General features: G+C 44.3%; 1 protein-coding gene across 1 annotated transcript in view; it reads left to right on the top strand.

Annotated features, from left to right (window-relative positions):
* Window positions 1-634: 634 nt before the first annotated feature.
* The window catches only part of LOC126253208 (sugar transporter SWEET1-like), a 31370-nt gene continuing 17552 nt past the window's right edge, over window positions 635-14452 (top strand). The window contains exons 1-5 of the mRNA XM_049954386.1: window positions 635-1042; window positions 1123-1200; window positions 1570-1693; window positions 1831-1986; window positions 6596-6715. Of these exons, the coding sequence (XP_049810343.1) occupies window positions 966-1042; window positions 1123-1200; window positions 1570-1693; window positions 1831-1986; window positions 6596-6715 (555 nt within the window). The 5' untranslated portion in view covers window positions 635-965. The remainder of the gene's footprint in view (window positions 1043-1122; window positions 1201-1569; window positions 1694-1830; window positions 1987-6595; window positions 6716-14452) is intronic.

The raw sequence follows: 14452 nt of genomic DNA, 5'->3' as shown, positions 1-14452 counted from the left end.
GACGAAATAAACGGGGATGGGGTGTTGAGATCACGTGACGTGACGTGAGACTATCACGACGGCCATTGTGAATAGATCTTAACAGAAATACCGCTACTGCATATAAACACGTTTTATTAACTATAGATTACAGAACACACTATAAACACTAAACAGCGTGAGCATACTAAGTAGTAAGTAGTTCGAGAATGAACTGTCCACTCCAAAGTCCTTCAGCCTCGGAGAACTCGCTCGAGTTGGTAAGGTCGATAGTCAATCCACTGTCGATTACTGCCACACAAGTTGCAGAATTAATACCAATTTGACAGTTAGCAAAAAAAGCTGTAATATGAACAACTGTTTTGCTGCACCATATTTCTCCATTTTGAAGAGAGATGTATACCGCTGAACTTACATCTACTACTCACGTCGCTTCAAAATTAGTTTGATATCACAGATAAGAAACCGGGTTATATTTTTGCCAACTGCGGGTTCGTCATGTGGGAGCATTTAGAGTGTACATAAAAAACCTGTAAATCATTCGACCATATAATAAAGTTTTTACTAGATACAAGTCATTTATCGCTATGTAGTTTTAAACAACTGGAGGTTATGGCGCAAAACATCTGTCAATCTTTATCGAATGTTGCTGGGATTGGTAGGGGTGGGGGAAAGGGTACCAAAGCCGGAAAACTTAATCGCGGTCGCTTGCCGCTTTGGAGGGTGAATTGACCTTGTTCGAGGAACCGACGTTGCATAATGTCGAAACGAATCGTCAAGGCTGCAGCTGATTAGATAAATGTACAACATGATGGACCAGTTTAAATAGCATAGCAGATACGCTGGCCTGTGAGGACAGCGGCTGTGCATCAATTTTGAGAGTAGAAAGTTGCATTACAACCAGCGCGGCAACACGTGTGTAAGCTGACGTAAATACAACGAGCATTGCATCTATTGAAAAACTATAGGAGAGAAATAAATCGACGATGCCCCTTGAAGATTATAAAGATATAGTTGGCACATGCGCTAGCATTACGACGATTGGACAGTTTTTTTCAGGAGTGTACGTATGTACTTTTGAACTTAATTGAATTCTTGTTCAAGATCTTAGAAAGTTTCATTAATGTAACGTAATTATTACAGATTTATTTGCAAGGACATAGTAAAAAAGGGATCAACAGAAAATGTGGCAGACACACCATTCATCGGCGGTATTGCCGTGTAAGTATGGGCGATTCCGTTTTCGTTTGGATTGTGTTAAATATTAAATTAAATACAGTATATTGCTGTTATTAAATGAATGAAAAATTTGCCGTGTATAATCTTTAAATGGCAAATGAAATGAGTTTGCGAATTGTTTCACACAACCTTTTATTTCTACTTAGACAAATCTCCAAAAATTGGAAGCCTTGTCTGCAGAATTCTGGACATGAGAAATGTTATTTTCAGAATATTTAAGTTGTGATTAAAGGCCAAATATCACCTGACAACCCTGACCCTAGTAAATTATGAATGTATGCATCTCTATATTGCCTGCTTTTGAAAATATGTAGAGGAAATGGACTAATATCAATTTTTTTTTCTTTGCAGTTCTGTTCTTATGTATGTTTATGCAAAAATCTTGAATGATCCAGCAATGGTGTCGGTGAACGTCGCTGGAATAACGCTCAATGTTTGTTACTTGTTGTGTTATTATTTATATACACATGATAAGGTAATTTCATTTACTTGAATGTTTACAGATTGATATATAATTAAGCAAAATTCAAAGAGAGGCAGGCTTTATTTAAATTCTTGGCATTATTTTGAGGATAATTTGAGTTTAATGACTGTGTAACTGTCTTCTTTCAGAAATCTGTTCTGAAACACATATGGAATGCTTTTTTGATATGTGCTGTTTTTGTGGCATATGCCTGGTGGGAAGATCCAGACTTAATTGAACATAGATTTGGAATAATTGTAACTGTGTTACTGCTTCTTCTTATTGGATCACCACTTTTTTCACTTGTAAGTAATATAAAAGCATTGCAGAAAGTAAAAAGTATTCATATGACATGGTTGGCTGGGAGATGTGTGTATCTGAGAAGTGTAGGTGACTCTAGAGTAAGTGTGTAGTATAGTGTCATGCTTGTGGAAGGTGATGATGAGATAATTGAGAGGCTGACATGTGGTGCTAGCACATAGCTCCTCTTGAATATCACCGAGCCACCCCCCGTCCTCTCTCCGAGCTTAACATCCCCACCTGACTGATCACTGTCAACAGTTTCAATGTAATTCTATTAGAGATGGTAAAGTATCTGGTTGATCAACTAAATGCAGTTCATAGTGTCTTGATTCTAAGATGAATATTAACAAAAGTAGTAAAACTAGGGAATTGGAATTTAGTTGAATTAAATCGAGGAATGGTAAAGAGAATTTGGTCAGAAATGCGGTACTAAAAATAGCTTTGAATTTGGGCAGCGAAATATCTGAGGATATCCAAACTAGAGGACATAGAATGTAGATTGACAATAACAAGAAGTGCATTCCCTCCCTCCCTCTGCCCCCTCCCCCTTTTTTGGGGAAGAGAGAGAAAGAGAAATTTGTTAATGTCAAATATATGTTTCAGCACTAAGAATCATTTTTCTGAAAGTATTTGTTTAGAGTGAGAAACTGAAAACTGTATGATTAATAATTCATAAAACAAGAGAATAGACGTTCAAAATGTGGTGCTACAGATGAATGCTGAAGGTTAGATTGGTCAATTGGATAAATACTGAGATGGTGAATTGATTTTTTGAGAACACAAATGTATGGTACAACTTGACTAAAATAAGGGCTCGGTTGACAAGGCACATCCTGTGGCACTGGTAATTGGGGGGAGGGGAGTACATGTATGGTGCTGGAGAGGAGGAAGAGGAAGGGTAGGGGGGATTGTAGGTTGCAATAGCTATGTAGATGTGAAGAGGGTTGCACAGAATAGACTAGATGCAACACTTATATTTATTGTTATTGTGAAGCCATTGCTCCTTTCCAGTTACCTTCCCAGTTAGAGGTTAAAATAGTTGTATTGGCTACTCCACAAACAGCTGTTTAGTTGAGGAAAGTTTTGGAATGGTTGCTAGGCACAGAGATAGAGATCTTTTATTTAAGCATAGTGCATAATGTTATGTCCTCTAGTATTACGGGTAACTCTAAAATATTTCTCTTTGCTGATGACACTAGCTTGGTAGTAAAGGATGTTGTGTGCAACATTGGCTCAGTTTCAAATTTTGCATTATATGACCTAAGTTCATGGCTTGTATAAAATAAACTAACGCTAAATCACAGTAAGACACAGTTTTTGCAGTTTCTAACACACAATTCAACAAAAGCTGACATTTTAATTTCACAGAACGGGCATATGATTAGTGAAACTGAACAGTTCAAATTCCTAGGGGTTCAGATAGGTAGTAAGCTGCCATGGAAAGCCCACATTCAGGATCTTGTTCAAAGACTTAATACTGCCATTTTTACTATTCGAACGGTATCAGAAGTGAGTGATCGTTCGACACGAAAATTAGTTTACTTTGCTTATTTTCATTTGCTCATGTTGTATGGTATTATATTTTGACGTAACTCTTCCCATTCTAAAAGAATATTTTTGACTCATAAATGGGCGGTTCAGGCAATAAGTGGTGTAAGTTCACGAACCTCTTGTTGACCCCTATTCACGAGTCTGGGTATTTTAACATTGGCCTCTCAGTGTGTAAATTCCTTAATGTCATTTCTTGTTAACAATATTAGCTTAGTCCCAAGAACAAGCAGCTTTCACTCAGTTAATACTCTGCAGAAATCAAACCCACATTTGGATCGGACTTCCTTAACTCTTGTGCAAAAAGGTGTGCAGTATACTGCTGCATCCATTTTCAATACCCTACCACTTGAATTCAAAAATCTTAGCAGGTATTTCACGTGCTTTCAAATCCAAACTGAAGAGTTTCCTCATGGGTCACTTCTTCTATTGTCGAGGAGTTCCTTAAAAAATTAAGTTGGTTCTTATTGTATTGTTGATTTCATTTACTTAAACTTATGGAGTGACTTTTCAGGTTCATAAATATTTATTTTTATCTGTTATTACTTTTATGTTGTAATTTCATGTACTGACACGTTCCATGACCTCGGAGATTTGCTCCTCAATTTGGTCCTACGGAACTTGACGTGTGAATAAAATAAATAAAAAATGACAGTAGCACATGAACATTTGACCAGCTTTTACATTTTCAAGATACTCATTCACAGGCTCTGCTTCATAATAATCTGCCCTTTATCAAAGTCACTTATCTCATTGGATTTCCCCATTTGCAGCCCATTTCTTCACTAGGGCTATGCCCCCTCCATGTCTGCTCCAGTTTCATACTTTTGTTACTGCGTCATGTGCCTGTAGTGCCACCAGGCAGCATGCAACATTGTGGTGACCAGTCAAATCAAATGATTTGAAAATTGTATGTAATGAGATGAATTAATCACATATCGCACATGTTTTGGCTAATCAGGGTATGTTCCAAGATTCTGCAACAAGTAGTTGTTGAGGATACTACAGGATAGTTTTGTGGGTCACTTTTTCTTTAGCTTTGAATTATTTTACCAGTAAATCATTGCAGAACGGGCGCGCGTGTGTGTGTGCGTGCGTGCGTCTATTGTTGACAAAAGTCAATGGCTGAAAGCTTTAATTGTGAAGTCATTTTGTTGTGCCTATCTGAGACTCAGCATCTCTGCTATATGGTTTGTATTGTATTACTGTCTTAGTCCTTCAATGGGTTGACTAGTGAGTGATGCGAGTGAATGAAGTCTCTCTCACTGCAAATGAGTCCTGCAGAAGCCCTTGACTGCTCTCTGACCTGCTTACCAGCCGGACATATATTATACTTTTACCTCTCTTTAAATTATTTATCATCTCTGCCATCAGTATGCCTTGATTTGCCCCCTTCATACATACTGTCACGATTCTGTCAAACTTCTGGCAGATGTCACTCTACATGGGCAATCATCTGACGTAGGGACTGATGACCTGGTTGATCAATCCTTTAAGCCTTCTCCCCCCCCCCCCCCCTCACCCTGCTCCCAAATCTCTAGTCATCTATTATAAAAATTAAACTCCATCCGAATATATCTCAGAACACACAATGGTGCTGACTGACTGCTGTGCCAGCCTCAGCCTACGGTGTCACTGGATGCACATACAGAGGGTTGTGTGGTCAGCACACTGCTCTTCCAGCCAGTGGCTGTTTTTGCGACTGGAAAGATATTGAGGTCACTACTTTGTGCTTGCACACCAACAGAGCATTAATAGGTCTTCTTGATTGATGAATTGTTGACAAAATGACCATAGATTTCTCTAGTCAGGTTACTAATAGCTTAAGGAACAAAACTGAATGAATACATATCTTTAATTTTGTGATGTAACCAAGAAGAGATACCATAAATCTTATTAAGATTTTCACCTTAATTGTGGTATGTACACTGCAATAAGTCTTCCTATCAGATTATGCTATGTGCCATACTTGAAATCGTATTTGAACCTTTGTCTCACATAAGTAACTTTCCACCAAATAAGGCATTGGAGTGTGCCTCACACTAATTGCACTGTTAAGGGTGCCTCCTACTTGCCTTACCAAAGCCTAAGTGCATGTTACTGGTTTCATTTAACCCTCGAGCGGGCGCACCTGTGTATAAAGTGCGCCAACCAAAAATAAAATGATTTTGTGCGGATCCATTTTTGTTTCACAAGCGCAAACCTATACCTATTCCTTCAGTATTGCTTCAGATAAAACAGCGATAAATTGTGTTGTCGTATGTCCAGGTGAGCAACAGTAATATAAAATACAAAGCGAGCTAGGTGAGAAAAAATTTGTGATCAGTTCAAAAACATGAACTAGCAACATAATCCCACATTGAGGCAGTTGTCTACAAGATAATTAGTGATCGAATAAGCAGCTGACAGATATCTGATGAAACTGCACTACTTAATGCTTCGAATGCATCATTACTGTCTCCCTGTTCTTGGCAACAGAGAGTTATAGTGAAAATTTATTTCATTATTGTTTAATAAAACAGTAGTTTAACTCATAATATGTAAGTTTATTTTCTCCTTGTTTAAATAAACTAAGATTAAACTGTGATTTTGATCATACTTGACTGACCTTGCTAACATAATGTAAGCTATTCTTTTCATGTGTACAAAGTGTGCCGCGCGCCTGCTCGTGTTATGGAAAAACTTGAGGGTTATGGATGTTTGGTGCTGTATAACACTCTTTTTAGTCAAGTAAAATGTTTTCTCATAGATTACCTTGCTAGAAGGTAGTTGACTTACAGAAAAGAAAACCCAGCTGCTCTTATTGCATAGAATTCCAGTATTACATTATTACATTGCATACCACAGTCTTGTGGTTATTACTGTTGCCTAGTGGCGTGCTACAAGAATCACTACGAGAATTTGCAGAAAGTGATCAAAATTTTTTGCATACTCATCACCATCTCAATGTACTTTGCTTAATGTTGTATGCACTAGTGCACTCGTTTCTTTGTAGCTTAATTTTTGTCCATATTTTATGTTGAATATAATGATTTGCTAGTGGTGGTTCTTTTTTGTTATTAGGGTGAAATCATAAGAAGTAAAAGCAGTGCTTCTCTACCATTTCCGTTGATACTGTCGGGGACAGTAGTTTCTGCAGAATGGCTTTTATACGGCATTATAATTAAAAATCATTTCATTCAGGTAAGTATTATAAATATTAGCACACTGTTGGAGTATAGTTATTGGCACTCACATTTTCAATTTTACTAATATTGTGTTGTGCACCCGTGGGATCATTATGAATGTCTAATCAATTTCCACATAGCTGTTGGAATGCCTTGTGTTCATGCACATTCAATGCATCTCTATGTTGTTTCCCTAGCAGCCTGTGCTTGTTGTAATGGTATGACAATGGAATTGCCAATGGAATGTCATTATTATTTTGTATATAAAAATTACAGTGTATGCTGAATGCACTCGCTAAATATACCCTTCCATTGTCAGGATTAAAAGCATTTTAGATCTGATTTATTTTTCCATATTAAATAATGTTAAGATAAGACATTCACAACTGCAGTCCCCTCCACTTGAAAGGGGGTGGGGGTGTGATTTGTAAAAACTTACTGAATTTTCACATACAAACTACAAGCAGATAAGATGTATTGGGTGCCTTTCTCAACTTTATTGCTTCAAAATACCATTCAGCATAAAAATAAGGTGAGACTAAAACCCAAAAATTCAGTCTACAGTCAAAATGTAAGCAACAAATTAGTTTCATATTGTCTGTTATCATGAGAAGTGAAAGAAAGATTATTTATATAGCTGCAGAAGAAAGTAAGAATTGCTCCAAACCATGAATTAGGAGTTAGGGGAAAGAGAAAGATATGAGAGTTTGAGAGTGGGAGGGGAGGGGACGGGGTGGGGGTGTGTGACACACACACACACACACACACACACACACACACACACACACAGACACACACACAGACACAGAGAGAGAGAGAGAGAGAGAGAGAGAGAGAGAGAGCGCACAAGCAAGTTGGAAGAAGAAAGTGTTGAGAAGAAAGTAGCAAAGACTAATAAAGGAAAAATCAAACTTAAATGGAGACCCCATGATGGATGAGACAAACAATGACCACTGGCTTCCATGAGACTGAATGCTTAGAAGTGGCATTGCACAAACGTGACACAGTGATGAAAGTATCTAGACAAAATGCCTGGTGCCTGAGAACAAGCATCTCAGAAATTGCAAAGATGGTTTGCTGTTTGTATGTTATTGTTCGTTTTGAGCAGCTATGGAAAGTTGTTGAAAGATGGTGAACCATGAGTAGACAACAAGGTGTTGGACATAGATGTCTCTTCACAGAATGTACAATACTGGTGCAGGCACAAGTGCTCTGGAGCACACAGTTCAATACACACTGTTGAACATCAGGCTCCACAGCAGATGACCCCTGCATGTTCCCATGGTGGCCGAATGTTGTCAGTTATGATTTGCAGTGGGTGCAAGATCATAGATGATGGCCCATGGATTAATGGAAATGTATCATCTCACCAAATGAAGCATGTTTCTTATTAAACTAAGTTGATGGTCATGTTCAAGTATGCCATTGCCCAGGCAAACAATTGCTCGAAACATGCATACCGCCATAGACATGGACTTTTGAGGACAGCATTATGCTATGAGGGACATTAACTTGCACTTCTGGGGGACCTATGCTAGTTATCAAAGGCACCATGAGCACTGCGAACTGTAAGAACATTACTGCAGACCACTTCAATCTCTTCTTGTTTGATATCTTCTCAGACAGCAGTGGCATTTTTCTGGGGGGTAACTATGTGTTTTGGGGATTGCAACAGAGAACTCATTAATATCGTGGGCACCAAATTCACCTGACGTGAACCAGTGGAACACTTCTGAGATGCTATGGGACCAGCTCAGCATCCTCCAACCACCGGTCCATAATTAATGGGAACTGTGTGTAGATATAAACTGCCACATACCTCTGGAAATTACCAAGTAGTTGTTGAATCTGTACCATGTAGAATATTTTTGTATTTCATTCTGAAGGTGGACAAGCACATTATTAAGGAGTGGTCATAACGTTTTGGCTCATCGATGTGTGTGCTGGTAAGCAGGTCCCAAGTGGTGAAGTTTAGAAGTACTCCTTCAGCCATGGGCATCCAGATGACTTGTGTGGTGAAAAAAGTTTGCATGTCACTGCAGTTACTTTCCACCGAAGTTCCAGGGGATCAGTAAATTTTATTCCAGGTTTTTCTCACGTAATGAGAGAAATATTTGTTGGGTGTTAACTGCTTCAGTTTGTAAAGGGAAATTGCTATCCTCGTAACATAACAAATCCATAAATTAAAAGCGGAATCAGCATGCTCAGTTTAAAGTTGTTTTTGTACTATTCTGTAACACATTGCACCAGACAGAGTGCAGCCCCACTGTGAATGTTGTTCTTGGGCACGAGATTTGTCAGTTGCTATTCATAAGCAGCTGGAATTGCCATGACTGCTGTCATGAGATTGGAAGTTTCTGTGAATAGGTGTGTTAGGAAGGCTACTGAGATACCAAAGTACCTCGAGTGCTATCCTCTCCAATGCATACCCCCCCCCCCTCCCCCTGCAGGTTCGGGGGTAAGAATAGGCCCGCGGTATTCCTGCCTGTCGTAAGAGGCCACTAAAAGGAGTCTCAACTGTTTCGGCCTTTAATGTGATGGTCCCCTAAGGGGTTCGACCACTCTATTTCCAAATTTTTCAGTTAGTGCATACCATTTGGGAAAGGACGCCTTACGTGGTGCATTCTATATCCATCTTGCCCTAAGATCTGGCATATTCGTTTTTGTCATGGAGTTGGACTGACACTGAGCTTCCGGCCCCATCTGCTGCAGTGTGTTCCGGGTAGCATACATTCCCTCCATTGTGCACTTCCATCTTTGCCCTCGCGATGTACATGGATATTTCGACACCCGACATCCAGCACGGTAGCCAGTTCGTTTTGGTGGGGTCGTCATGTACCCTCTTGGTGGTAGCCCCCTGACTACACAGGGATCGCACTGCTGATGCCTGAGCTGTTACCTCCCCACATATGCCGAGGAGTAGATGCCTATCCCTCTGGGGCATCGGGACTCCCAGAAAAGGCCATCCTGCTAGGTGGTCTTTGCTGTGGCTGGGTGGCGCCCGTGGGGAGAGCCCCGGGTCGGAGTGGGTGGCATCAGGGTGGGTGACCAGCAATGAAGCGTGGTACATCATCTCTCGCTGGTGGGCCTCCACCAGCACTCTCTAAGTGATCGAGGTCTAACCTCAATGGAAAGAAATTTGATCAGAGATCATGTCCCTCCCTGGCCACTCCATGGGAGGAACATATGTCTAAAGAAGGCAGTGGAGATTATTCACCCCAGTACTTCGTGTGTACGCGAGTTGATGGGGAATCATTTATGTCGACCAAGCCCCAGTTTTTTGTGGAGCATTTAGAGGACAAGTTTGGGGAGGTGGAGGGCTTGTCCAAAATGCGCTCTGGGTCAGTTCTCATCAAAACAGCATCCTCTGCCCAGTCACGGAGGTTGCTCACTTTCGACAAGTTGGGAGATGTTTCCGTCACCATCACTACCCATAAAAGTTTAAACATGGTCCAGGGTATTATATTCCACAGGGATCTTCTTCTGCAGTCTGACGATGAACTATGCGCCAATCTAGAACGACGAGGTGTTCACTTCGTCCGGCGCGTCAGTCGGGGTCCGAGGGATAATCAGGTAGCCACCGGTGCCTTCATCTTGGCCTTCGAAGGTGATGTTTTACCCGAAAATCTCAAGGTGATGGTTTACCGCTGTGATGTGAAGCCATATATCCCTCCTCCGATGCGGTTTTTTAAATGCTGGAAGTTCGGGCACATGTCATCCTGCTGTACTTCCGGCATCACATGTCGAGATTGCGGACGTCCTTCGCATCCCAATACTCCATGTGCTGCGCCTCCCATCTGTGTTAACTGCGGAGAACACCATTCCGCCTGCTCGCCGGACTGTAGGATATTCCTCATCAACCTACGCTGCTGCTGCAATGACGGTTCTCCCATCTCCTGTGTCGTCCCGTATGGTTGGATCTATTATTGGTCAGAATCCATCAGCCTCCTTGATTGTGGGAGCCACTTCACACCCTGTTGCTCCTGCTCCATCTTCTTCAGGAGCAACACCTACCCAACCATCGGGGACATCAGTTCCCCCTTCCCGGCTGGAGAAGAATAAGACTTCTTCGGCTACTCTCGCCAGGAAGGGGTCCCTTGGGGACCTCCATTCGCAAGTTCCGACCAGCGGAAAAGTGTACACCCGCAAGTGGCTGAAACAATCACCAGTCCCTGGTCGTAGGGCCTCACGGTCGTCGTCCGTCACTGAGACTGACCCAGTGAAGCCCATGAAGCCTGAACCACCGAAGGCACAGCGAGAGAAGCAGAAAAAGAAGAAAGTCCCCAAGAATAACGACATTGCGGTGGCACCCGTCCCACCGCTTCCTAAAAGCTCTGCGTCTGAGGACGAGGTGGAGATTCTGCATCCGCTGACAACCTGGATCTCGCCGGTCCCTCAGACGCCATGGATGTCACTCGCGCGGGTACTGAATCGGTGGCAGCGAGTGAACAAGCGGTGTAAATTGCCTTCACGGTCCCTTCACGCCTTTCTCAGCCATGGACAATATCATCCTCCAGTGGAACTGCAGCAGTTTCTTCCACCATCTAGCTGAGCTCCGACAACTTATCAGCCTTCACACTTTCTTCTGCATTGCTCTTCAGGAAACTTGGTTTCCCGCAATGCGAACCCCCGCCCTCCGTGGCTATCGGGGTTATTATAAGAACCGGGCAGCTTATGAAAGGGTGTCTGGTGGCGTCTGCATCTATGTCCTTAACTCTCTTCACAGCGAGTCTGTCCCTCTACAAACAGCTTTAGAGGCTGTCGCTGTTCGGGTGTGGACGCCACAGGCTGTTACCGTCAGCAGTCTTTACATTCCACCGGATGGTGATGTCGCGCAGCATGTCCTGGCTGCGCTGATAGCCCAATTGCCGCCACCTTTCTTGTTACTGGGCGACTTCAACGCCCATAACGCTCTGTGGGGTGGGTCAGTGGCAACAGGTCGAGACGCCACCGTTGAGCACTTACTGGCGCAGCTCGATCTTTCGATTTTAAATGATGGTGCCTTCACACACTTCTGTGGCACATGGCACGTACTCTGCCATTGACTTTTCGATCTGCAGCCCTAGCCTCTTACTGTCTGTCCAATGGAGTGTGCATGACGACCCGTGTGGTAGTGACCACTTTCCGATCTTTCTGTCACTGCCACGGCATCACTCTTCTGGGCGCCCCAGCAGATGGGCTATGAATAAGGCTGACTGGGACTTGTTCTCCTCCATTGCCGCCATTGAGCCTCTTTCTAATGACGACATTGATGCGGTGGTTCACTCAGTCACCACCAGCATCGTTACTGCCGCAGAATCTGCCATTCCCTGTTCTTCTGGGTCCCCTCGGCAGAGGACTGTGCCTTGGTGGTCGCCGGAGATCGCGGAAGCGATTAAAGATCGCCGGCGGGCGCTCCAGCATCACAAGTGACATCCATCCATAGAACACCACATCGCCTTCAAACGGCTGCGTGCGTGGGCCTGTCACCTTATCCGCCAACGCAAGCAGGAGTGCTGGGAGCGGTATGTTTCCACCATTGGCCTCCATGTCTCTCCATCGCAGGTCTGGGCCAAGATTTGACGCCTCTATGGCTATCGAACCCCTGTCAGCATCCCAGCACTCTCACTGAATGGAGCAGTTTGTACTGACTCCGACGTCATTGCAAACTGCTTGGCAGAGCATTTTGCTCTGAGTTCCGCTTCTGCGAATTACCCCCTGGCCTTCCGCTCCATTAAAGAGCGGATGGAATGTCGGAGCCTTTCATTTCGCACCCACCATCCAGAATCGTACAATGTTTCATTCAGTGAGTGTGAATTTCGCAGTGCCCTAGCCGCTTGCCCTGATACCGCTCCTGGGCCAGATCGCATCCACTGTCAGATGCTGAAACGCCTTTCAGGGGACTGCCAGCGACGGCTCCTCGACCTTTACAACCGTATTTGGGTCGAGGGCGAGTTTCTGTCGCAATGGCGGGAAAGTATTGTTATCCCCATTCTGAAAACTGGCAAGAACCCTTTGGAGGTGGACAGCTACCGTCCCATTAGCTTCACCAACGTTCTTTGCAAGTTGCTTGAACGGATGGTGAGCCAGCACTTGCATTGGGTACTGGAGTCTCGGGGCCTTCTGGCTCCGTTTCAGGGTGGGTTCCGTAAAGGCCGCTCTGCCATCGACAATCCGGTGAGCCTGGAGTCGGCCATCCGTACTGCCTTTGCCCGCCGTCAGCACCTGGTCGCTGTCTTTTTCGACATGCGGAATGCGTACAGTACGACATGGCGGCATCACATCCTTTCTACGCTTCATGGATGGGGTCTTCGGGGCCCTCTGCCGATCTTTATCCAAAATTTTCTGTCGTATCGTACCTTCCGCGTGCAAGTCGCGGCCTCCCATAGTTCCTCCTGAGTCCAGGAGACCGGGGTACCACAGGGATCTGCCCTCAGTGTCTGCCTGTTTTTAATTGCAATAAACGGGCTCGCTGCAGCAGTGGGAAATTCTGTCTCCACTTCCCTGTATGCTGACGACTTCTGCCTTTACTATAGGTCTATTGGCACTGCAGCTGCTGAACGTCAGCTACGGGGCGTTATCCGTAAGGCGCAGTCTTGGGCTGTAGCTCATGGGTTCCAGTTTTCGGAAGCCAAGACCTGCGTTATGCATTTCTGCCGGCGATGCACTGTTCACCTGGAGCCGCGGCTTTATCTTGATAGCGAACTTCTTGCTGTGGTGGAGTCACATAGGTTTTTGGGGGTGGTTTTTGATGCCCGGTTGACTTGGCTGCCTCATATTCAGCAGCTTAAACAGATGTGTTCGCATCATCTAAATGCTCTGCGATGCTTGAGCCACACCCGCTGGGGCGCCGACCGATCTACCCTGTTACGGCTCTACCAGGTGTTAATCCAGTCCCGTCTGGATTATGGGTGCCTGGCTTATGGCTCAGCATCCCCATCTGCGTTGCGGGTGCTGGACCCAATCCTCCACAGCGGGATACGCCTTGCCACTGGTGCTTTCCGGACCAGCCCTGTGGACAGCATACTTGTGGAGGCAGGTGTCCCTCCACTGTGGTTATGGCGCCAACAATTACTGGCTGCGTATGCTGCCCATGTTTTTAGCTTGCCTGGGCATCCAAATTATCGTCTCCTGTTCCCGCAGTCAGTCGTCCATCTCCCAGAATGTCGGCCCCGGTTGGGTTGTGTGATCGCCATCCGCGTCAAAGATCTTCTCTCCGGGCTAGGGGTTTTCCCTGTTCCACCTCCTTTCCGGGCCCCTCTGCATACACCCGCGTGGTGTGTGCCTCGCCCTTGCCTTCGGCTTGAATTGGCACAGGGCCCGAAGGACTCAGTCCCTCCGGAGGCCTTCCGCCGCCGCTTTCTTCCATCATAGCCACGTATCAGGGCTCTGGCGTGTTTCACACTGACGGTTCGATGGTTGCTGGTCGTGTTGGTTATGCGCTAACTCTAGGGGACCATTCCGAACAACGTTCATTGCCGGCTGGCTGCAGCGTTTACACTGCTGAGCTGGTCGCCATCTTTTGAGCCCTAGAGTATATCCGCTCCTGCTCAGGTGAGTCCTTCATTATCTCAATACCCACAGAGAATAAAAAAAAGTTCAACAGAGCGGTTTACGAGCTCTCGACCAGTGTTTCCCTCGTTCTCGTCTGGTGATGGCTATCCAGGTGTCCCTGCATACTCTTGCCCGTTGCGGGCGCTCTGTGGTCTTTATGTGGACCCCCGGTCATGTTGGGATACCCGGCAATGAAAATGTTGACCGCCTGGCGAAAGAG

This window comes from Schistocerca nitens, chromosome 4 (genome assembly GCF_023898315.1).
Source record: "Schistocerca nitens isolate TAMUIC-IGC-003100 chromosome 4, iqSchNite1.1, whole genome shotgun sequence".
NCBI classification, from domain to species: domain Eukaryota; kingdom Metazoa; phylum Arthropoda; class Insecta; order Orthoptera; family Acrididae; genus Schistocerca; species Schistocerca nitens.
The sequence above is the reverse complement of the archived record's forward strand: the minus strand, read 5'-3'. Positions and strand labels throughout refer to the sequence as shown.